Source organism: Scleropages formosus, chromosome 20 (assembly GCF_900964775.1).
Source record: "Scleropages formosus chromosome 20, fSclFor1.1, whole genome shotgun sequence".
NCBI lineage: Eukaryota > Metazoa > Chordata > Actinopteri > Osteoglossiformes > Osteoglossidae > Scleropages > Scleropages formosus.
The window spans coordinates 7,283,712-7,292,951 of record NC_041825.1 but is presented as its reverse complement, the minus strand read 5'-3'; the positions used below and the strand labels follow the sequence as shown (position 1 = coordinate 7,292,951).

The window sequence follows — 9,240 nt, the reverse complement described above, 5'->3', positions numbered from 1 at the left end:
GTAGTGTAGTGGTAAGAGCTACTGTTGTCGTTGCATGGAAAGATGGGAGGTTCAAATACCCCCTCCTGCTGTAGTACCCTTGAGAAAGGTACTTACCCTAAATTGCTCCAGTGAAATTACTCAGGTGTACAAGGAGGTAAATACCTTGTAGGTAGTTTTACACTGTTATTTCAGACAAAAATATGAGCTCAATGAATAAATGTAAAAACTAATTCCTTAAGTCCAGAAATGCAGGGTAGACATAACACATCTAAAAATCTGTACATTTTACTCCTCCTACTGAATCCTTTCATCCTTCTCAACTGCAGAGAAAAAAAAAAAAATCTAAATATTGCTGTAAGACATGAGCTCTCATCTTTCCATAAAAGTAGAAAAACTGAACAAAGCACAATTTCATGCTTTGATTCATTTGAAAATGTTGAAAATATGTTTTCGTTTAAGTTCATTACTACTTTGGAAATCTGTTAATTACTGTTTACTGGGTTATCTTGGTTCTCTTGAAATCTAATCCTCTATAATTTTATACAAGCACTTCTCCCCCTTAGAAAGTCACATTTTCCAGTTCATTTTAAATGGGTTTTCTTCAATTATCCATTTAAAATGCATTTTTGTTCCACTCAGTAGTAAAACGCACCCAACAGGAATACAAGTCTAACTCAGTTCCACAGTGTTTATAGTTGATGTCTGATGTTAATGTTGGAGAATGACAAATGTAATCAGCATTTAGCAGGTATTTATGGAGATATTTCATTTTCAGTCACTTTAATGTTATTTTTTTTCCAATGTAAAAGTTGTAATTTTAAATTAGCTATAGCTACAACAGATTTTTAAAAAAGCATTAGCTGACAAATAGATTGAGGGAGGTCTGTCTTCACCTTTTGAATTCACACAAACAGACTTCCAGTCCAAATCGTGCTTGTAAACTGAGGAGCCAATAAATTAGATCACATCACCTGGTGTTTAAGAAGTAAATCTGGAAAGAATCCACACTTTTTTCCCCGTTGATGACGTGAACAAGGGTGTGGACAAATATCCACAGACTTCTTTTCTTTTTTGAAATGATGACTTTGAATAAGAACTCAAAAAGCTGTATTAATAAATGGAATACAAATATTTTATAAATTATAATTCTACTGAATAATTCAATAGGTTTGACGGGTTTATTAGAATATGCAAAAGCTATGTTTAAAATTGCACAGAAATAAATTCATATTAAGATTACTTTTTGTATGTTTGCACACTCATTGATTGTAGTAACAATTCTGCAGTTTTCAAACTGTACAAAAATATATGTGAACAAACGCTGCATAAAAATTACTTCAAGGATATAAAAAAATTAAAAAAAAACCCACAAATGAAACCAGGGTCTGATTGTAGTGTACATGTACTTCATTTATTTCTAGCAGACCATTTACACACAAAACTCCCCTTTTAAGTTACTGTTGTACAAGGGCTCCTGACAAACAGTGCCCATGATCCACTTTTGCGTGGCTGGGGTTCCAGAATGAGAAAAACCATGGCTAAAGTTTAAAAAAAGAAAAAAAAAAAAAGAAAAGAAAAAAAAAACCCAAACAAAAGAAATAGCTAACATTCCAACACCGGTTCATCTTCGTTTTCCTTTCATAAATAAAAAGTGATGTTTACACATGTAAGTTTGCTACCTCTCAGTGCTTAATACTTCTTCATTTGAGACATCTGAAAAGTGTTGCTTGAAACCCTCTTGCTGGCCTTTGCACACCGTGCTAGTTCACTGATCTCCTTTACATGATCCGCAGCCCTTGGATGGAGGTCTCCAGAGTCTGGGAAGTAGAGTGGGATGACAGAGTTAAAAATAATAAAAGTTCCACAGTCTGGTAACTGAACACCAAGGAAAAAATTCCAGACATCAATTCATCACTGTGGGGGGGGGGGAGTATTGTCAGTAATCTGTTTACCTTGAAATCCCAAATGGTCATCGCTCCATCGATACCTGTAGTGCAGAATTTACGACAATCTCTTTTGTCTCCTTCAAATATAGACACTTGGCTGAAAGATTAAATAAACAAAACAAAAAAAAAAAAAACAAAAACAAATTTTCTGCTGTTAGTGAAGAAAATGCTATAATGTTTACTGCAGAAGTCTATGGGCATAATCGTTATAAGTTTATTTTTATAATATCCATAGTCATGTTTGACTACATTTGTGCTTTCAGATTTCTTTTAAACAAATGTTTATGGATAACACAAAAATAAGCAAAATGAGTAAACTGTGGTTGTTGATAACGTGCAGGGAGCCCTTACTATACAGTAACACATTAATGAATAAATGTACTTTTTCCAACCAGTGTGAAAACTACATTGTCAGACACCAGTGTCCTCAGATCACAAACTTTTCAATAAACATTAAATAAACACCTCAGTACTACTCTACACACCCACTTGGTAAAACACCTACCACACTTTTGTTTACCCACTTTAAATTTACCATTCTGTGAATTGGTGTAAAGTCCACTTAGTTGAAAGTTTACTGTTTTGTTTCTGCAAAAAGCACTTAGTGTCATTTTAATAATTATTATAATCAATACAATCATGGTAACCAGATGCAAGCACTAGTGTGTGTTGTTGTGTGTAGGCTCCCCCCCATGTGCCAGACAGGACCCATAACTATGTCATCAGCAAGTATTACTGATTGCAAAATTAACAGCACATGTAGGAGCTATTTCAGAGTGTTGTGGGTCTTACGTGATGCTGTTCTGGTGCAGTGTCTCCAGGGTAGTGTTCCGGTCCTCAGTGGTGGCTCTCTTGTCCATATTGCGAAAGCGCTCCATGGCGGAGATATTGCGCTGAATGCTTTGTTTCGGAAGGTCCAACTTCGAGACAAACGTTAGCGTCCCATGGTCATCACAGTGGAACAGCATCGGACAGCAGTCGTGACCCTGTGCAGAAAAGACGCCACGTGTGACTTGAGCGTACAGCTCTTTTCAAACAATCAATATTTGTAACGATGCTACAGCCAGTCCAAATGCCAACACTTCTTAAAAGAATTTCAGTTCAAGCACAATAAAATAAACAGGGTTTTTACAAATACATTCAATACAGTGCAAAACCACATTAACAGGATGACAGACGAAACGCAGGCCAACGGAGTCTAAGGATTCTTGTCCGTCAATGACTTAAAAGTGAAAACAAGGGACCAGGTTTGTCCCTGTATAACATTTCAAAACAAACCAAAAAGTAGGGCTTATGGGTATACTGGAATCCATAAATGTAGTGTTGCTGTACATTGCAGAAAAGAGCAGTACAAAAAAAAAAAAAAAAAACACACATATACAGGGTATATACAGACTATATATCCAGTAATAGATACTGTATATTTTAACAAGTCAGGGATTTAGAACAGGTCAAATGAAGGACCACTAATGCAAAAAAAAAAAAAAAAAAGCAAGTGAGAGACCAGGGATTTACATGGTTATGAAACACAGAACATTGCAGACAGTACGTGCCCAGAAAATAAATTATAAACTGAGCATTTTGATGGAGAATGTGTTTGCACATTTGGAAACCATCCTTGAGAATGGAAAAAAAGGTTCACAAATATCTTGTTTCTGAGTACTCTTTCTTTGGAAACTGGGTGTTGTCTTGGATTATTATGTTAAATAGAAAGATAATTCTTACATCATAAAAACTGGAACTCTCTCTTTTTTCTCACTCTCTCTCTCTCTTTTCAAAAAGATTTGCCTTGATCCAAGGTACCCTTCAAACTACCAGCAAAATAAAATCGATCATATCAACAGAATGATTCAAGGAAAATGTTAAATTTAAATATATTCTTACAGCTGCCACAATGCTGCTCTCCGAGACGAACACGACGCTCAGGAACGGAAGAAATTCTGTCTTTAACTGGGAAAGCCTACAAAATTAAAAAGACACAAACAAGCAGGCTTTTCAGATTTATTACACAATACTGTAAATTAATACAGTTTTACTATAAATTTTGGGCTACCACTTTAGTTACAACCAAGTAGTTTCTCCTCTATCACAAAACTGGAAAATAAAAATACCAAAAATCATGATGGTAATCATAAGCATAAAAAAATGTTATGGCAATTTGATTAATATCTCTCTCTCTCTCTCATATATATATATATATATATATACACACACACACACACACACACACACACACACACAGTATAAAAAAATATATAAAAACCAACTCCAGTACTAATTATCAGATAAACCTTACAACTATCTTGCCACTGTGTTTAATTTTTTTTTTTGCTTTTATCTGCACAAGGGACACAAGCAGGTTCACACTGAGCTGTACTCACGTGGACCCTTTGGTGGCGTCCACCAAGGTGACGGTGCTGTCGTGGCTGACCCAGGCCAGTCTGCTGCCGCTGGCAGAGAAGCAGACGCTGTGAACCCATCCACCACTACCTGCCCCTCCAAACTCTGCCATGACCTGTCCAAACGGCATCTTGGAGCCCCACGGAGTGGCTGCTGGCTTCTCGTCCACTTCCTTGATGTAAGCTGAAAATACCCTATTGAAAGGGGGTAAGGAAACATTAATCCACCTTAGACACTACTTTCATTCATAACCTCTTCCTCTTCTATTTACACTGATTTATTTGGAAGACACTTTTCCTAAAAGCAACTCACACTGAGAAGCTACTTACAATGATCTACCCACTTATCTACATTTATTCGTTTAGCTGATGCTCTTCTCCAAAGCGACTGACCACGTTAAGCTATTTACAATTATTTACCCATTTATAAAGCTAGGTCCTTTTTTCCTGGAGCAATTTAGGGTAAGTACCTTACTCAAGTGAACTACAGATAGAGGTGGGATTTGAACGTGTCTAACGTGCTCTAACCACTATGCCACCTGCTGCTACAATATTCACTGCATGCAACTGCACCACAAGCTTGATATTTAACAACACACAGCAGACCTGACATGACGTGTAGAAGAGTATTAGAAATAGATTCTTTCTTTTAGAATGGACCATTATGTGAGAATAACTGAAATGCACGTTAATTTATTAAAGGGAGCATCTGCGTTACAAGAATCGTCTGTAATCATTTTGTACTAGTTTTTCAACTGTAGGGGAAGAAAAAAAATTAATTTTGGCTACTTTTTTCAATTTTCAATTAATGTTTAATACATCGAATTCCCTCATACAGAAAGCTGCTCTCACCTGCATTTGAAGTCGCAGGACCCAGCAGCCAGGAGGACGTTGTTTGGATGCCAGTCTAAGCTCAGCACAGTCGAACGGATTGGTTTCTTGATGTGTTTGCTCACCCACCTGATGGGACGCATCAGCAATGATGGCTTCGTAACGGAGGAACGACTGACACAACTACCCCACTTAAAACAAAACAACAAAAAAAAAAAAAAAGAAACAAAACTTTTTTGGAAGCTGTACACCAGGGTTTTTTTTCCCTTCCACAAAGACTCACCAGTCATTCTCGGACTCAAAATAACAGACGGAGATGAGCCGAGCCCCACTGCCCACTGCAAATTTGTTCTCCAGAGGGGACCACTTCACGAAGGTGGCGGCACGGTTGATCCTCAGGATCACCAAGGTGGGCTTCCAGACGCCGTCCTTCTGGCTCCACACGTAGGCGTTGCGGTCGGCTCCGCACGTCACGATGCGGTCGCTCTTAGGCGCCCAGTCGATGCCTGGGAATCAAGAGGAGGTTTAGGCCGAGGTTAATTTCGCTCAAAAAAGTCCAAGGAAAAACAGAGGAACATGTGACAAGGTCACCGGGCTCTACTGCAGCAGCAGAGCGAGACTTCAAATACCCGTGATGTGTCCGTTGTGCTCCTTCAGTTCGTGGGTTTTCACCCACTGGTTTCCATTCTTTTTGTAGATATGGACCTCATGATTATTCGGGCTGATGGCGATTTCTGCGCAAAGGACAAGAAGCCAGAGACTGAGACGGAGACTCCGTGCACCGGGGGAGAGCAGGGGTCCTCCACGGCGCTTCACTTACGACTCCTGTCGCGGTTCCAGGCATGACAAGTGATGGGCTCCAGGAGGAACTGATGCAGAGACATCGCAGTGGTCAGGTGTCCTCCGGCAGGACTCTAGGGGAAAAAACACACGGTCACGGTGCGCGTACAGGCGGCGAGCGAGGACCGAGAACACACCAGGATGCACGCTCGCGCGGAGCCGATGAAGATCACGCCGAATTTCCTTTCCCGCGTGGTCGAAATTGCGCAGCCATTACTACCAGCTGCGCCAAACAAACCTCGCAGTCAGATTAGAATGAAAAAGCTCTATACACCATACGGCAGCACGTGTCATCCGGCTTAGAAGATGATCCTGGGTTTGAGGAGCAGGTACTTACCCTGGCTGGACTGATACAGTAAGAAGAGCCTGGTAGAAATGGGTAAATCATGATGACATCGATCAACCATCTCACACTAAGTGACTAAGTATGCCACAGGTGTCCTCTAAATAACAGCTATTAATAGTAACCACAACTATATTAATATCGAAATGTGTACAGTAACGGATGCTAGTTAGCTAGCTAAGCCTAAGGCGCTAAACTAGTTAAAATTGCTTTTTTTCACGAGTTATTTTGCGGATTTATAAAAGACCCACAACAGACAGAGTGTGTGGTAGTTGTGGTCAGTGAGTGAAGAAACCTGGTTGGCTAGTTAGTTGGTGAGTTAGTGGCTTGATTTACTAAATCATTTAGCAGTGCACGTAGGTGAGTGACATGATGATATTTATTTGTGTTCCCGGCGCTCGGTCCGTCCATGGCATGTGTGAGGGAGGCGGCGCTCGCTCGCTCGCCCTCTCTAACACACAGACACACACACATAATATATAACATACACACATGATACACACATTCGCGAAGCACAAGCAGCAACCCGCGCCGTTTCCCGTGAAGAAGCGCACTCCCCGCCGTGGGGACGCGGTACGGCCCAGTGCGCCGAGCCGGTCCCCTCCGCCTACACCACCACCACCACCAGGCCCTGTCCCCGCTTACCTGCGCTCAGCCTCGGTCGGTGCCGCGGCCCGGACGTGGCGTCCTTGGTCGGGTCGAACGCGCTCTCCTCGGTTCCGGCGGAACTGAATTCGCGGACTCTGGGCAGTCGACACGAATCCGCCGCGTGCGCTCACGACCGTCAGAGAATCCGGCGAACGGTGCGGAACATGGGTGCCGCGCCGACGGGAGCTGGCGCTGGCGCTCGAGCTGGGACGCGCCCGGGAACGCGCTCTGCACTGCGCAGGCGCACAGCGCTCCTCGCCCACAACCAGGACCGGCGGCACGTAGCTGTCCTCGCGCCTTTGAACGTATATTCATATTGTACTAATATTCGGTATTTCAGGGCTTTAGGAACGCCACTTAGCACCAGCCAAGTACATGAAGGCACAAGTAACGTTATTTCGCATTAAATTATAACATGGGAGAAGCAGTGCTGCGTGTTCGGCCAATCCAAATTGTTGAAACAAAAGCGAATTAACCCCTCCTGTCACGGAATTCGGAGTTTTAACCTTTTCTGCAGAATCCCAGTGGGATTAAGAAATAAGAGTATTCTGTAGTGAAATTAATCATTACCTGAATTATTAATTTAAGTGACAGTAAGTTAAATTTAAGCGGTTTTATACAGTGTTATATGGTAAGTAGTAGTAGAGGCCTACATGGTACGTTTCAGATTTGCTCATATTTTAGTGCTTCACAACACTTATTATATTAATCTATTGCTGTTCGCAACATCCAAAAGTGCTTTCGTCTTTGACAGTCACTTACCTAAGTGGTTTGGAGCCGAACTTACGCTTATGTTCCTGTCATTGTGGGGAACACACTGACTCGTTTAATTCAGTATTGGAGTCCTAACTGCTAATGACACAGGAAGTTTGATTTTAAAAGGTTTGCAACTAAGGGGGAGGTGCGATGGTGTGGCAGGTTTGAGTCCCGCTTGGGGTGCCTTGCGACGGACTGGCGTCCCGTCCTGGGTGTGTCCCCTCCAGACCCTTGACCTTGCGCCCTGTGTTGTCGGGTACGGCGCCGGCTTGCCGCGACCCCATATGGGACAAGCGGTTGGTGGTTCGTTGGGTGAGGTGGGGGATGTGGTGGTGCAGCGGGTTTGGCCGGGTCCTGCTCTCTGGTGGGTCTGAGGTTTGAGTCCCGCTTGGGGTGCCTTGCAATGGACTGGCGTCCCATCCTGGGTGTGTCCCCTCCCCCTCCAGCTTTACATCCTGTGTTGCCAGGTTAGGCTCCGGCTCGCCACGACCCCGTTTGGGACAAGCAGTTTCAGACTCTGTGTGTGTGTGTGTATGGTTGGGTTGGTATTAGTTTTCCAAAGAGGCCAACTTGAGGCATTTCACCTAGAGGAAATCTCCCCACGATGTTTCAGGTCTGGAAAACTCAACATTTTCATGTGCACACATGCACACAAAGGAGTAATTTTAATTCACTGATTTGCCTGAAGATCATGTCTTCTAAAGGAGGAAAGAAACCTCCACCAAAGGTAGCAGTTCATATTAACGTAATGGTCTTTATTTGCATAACCCTGTAGCTATAGTGCAACAGGACGATGCATTGAGCTAAAGTGACTGACCAGTTGCCTTACTTTAATATGCATCTGTGTGTGTATATAACATTTAATTTCTCAAATCTATATTTAAAAAGAAACACTGATACATGAACAAAAGAAGGAACCACATGAGCTTGCCTCATACTTTATTTAACACAAGAATATCATTACACAGCAGGGTGATACACTGTGGTGCGCTCTCCATCGTTGATATGAGAGCGAAGCCATCCCAATCACCTCCCATCATTTAAACCAATGCACAGATAATCACGCTTACTTGAAATTATAATACCCATATACATACAAACTTACAACAACATTTGCGCTTCAGTAGTACTTCAACATTGATTTTAAAGTTACATGTAAAACGCTTTTAACTTAGCATGTAAATTCACAAACACAACATCACATTCTGCATTTGTACGTAGCACACTGTTGTATATACACAGGCGCAAATCCAGTGGAGGACTGTTCAAGACATCTTCAGTACAATTTTCAGAATTTCTTAACTGTCCTTGAACCTTCTTTTTCAATGCAAGAACCCAGGTGGAACATGAGTGGGATGTTCTGTATGTCACCCTGGAACAACGAAAGAAAGCAAGTATTTTCAATTGCGCGTCTGGGGTCATTTTCTTTTATGATAGATGTACATGTTTTACCAAGATTTTTAAACTGATGATTTGAGAAAGTTATTAAGGAAAT

General features: G+C 41.7%; 1 protein-coding gene across 1 annotated transcript; it reads right to left on the bottom strand.

Moving 5' to 3' along the window:
• Positions 1 to 1,371: 1,371 nt before the first annotated feature.
• On the bottom strand, positions 1,372 to 7,239 carry LOC108926932 (actin-related protein 2/3 complex subunit 1A). Its single transcript, XM_018739955.2, has 10 exons — positions 6,987 to 7,239; positions 5,979 to 6,072; positions 5,788 to 5,892; positions 5,442 to 5,664; positions 5,180 to 5,287; positions 4,310 to 4,522; positions 3,813 to 3,888; positions 2,721 to 2,914; positions 1,935 to 2,025; positions 1,372 to 1,799 (listed from the first exon to the last, which is right to left on the bottom strand). The coding sequence occupies exons 2-10, from the start codon at positions 6,040 to 6,042 to the stop codon at positions 1,761 to 1,763; spliced, it is 1,113 nt and encodes a 370-aa protein (XP_018595471.1). The 5' UTR covers positions 6,043 to 6,072; positions 6,987 to 7,239; the 3' UTR covers positions 1,372 to 1,760.
• Positions 7,240 to 9,240: the final 2,001 nt, after the last annotated feature.

Bases quoted from the DNA above. Each gene is read 5' to 3' on its own strand.
- LOC108926932 (XM_018739955.2), bottom strand. From the start codon at position 6,042: ATGTCTCTGCATCAGTTCCTCCTGGAGCCCATCACTTGTCATGCCTGG. The intron at 4,523-5,179 runs GTGAGAGCAGCT...CCCTTTCAATAG, and splicing joins TCCTGCGACTTCAAATGCAG to GGTATTTTCAGCTTACATCA. The intron at 2,026-2,720 runs GTAAGACCCACA...TTAATCTTTCAG, and splicing joins CTGCACCAGAACAGCATCAC to CCAAGTGTCTATATTTGAAG.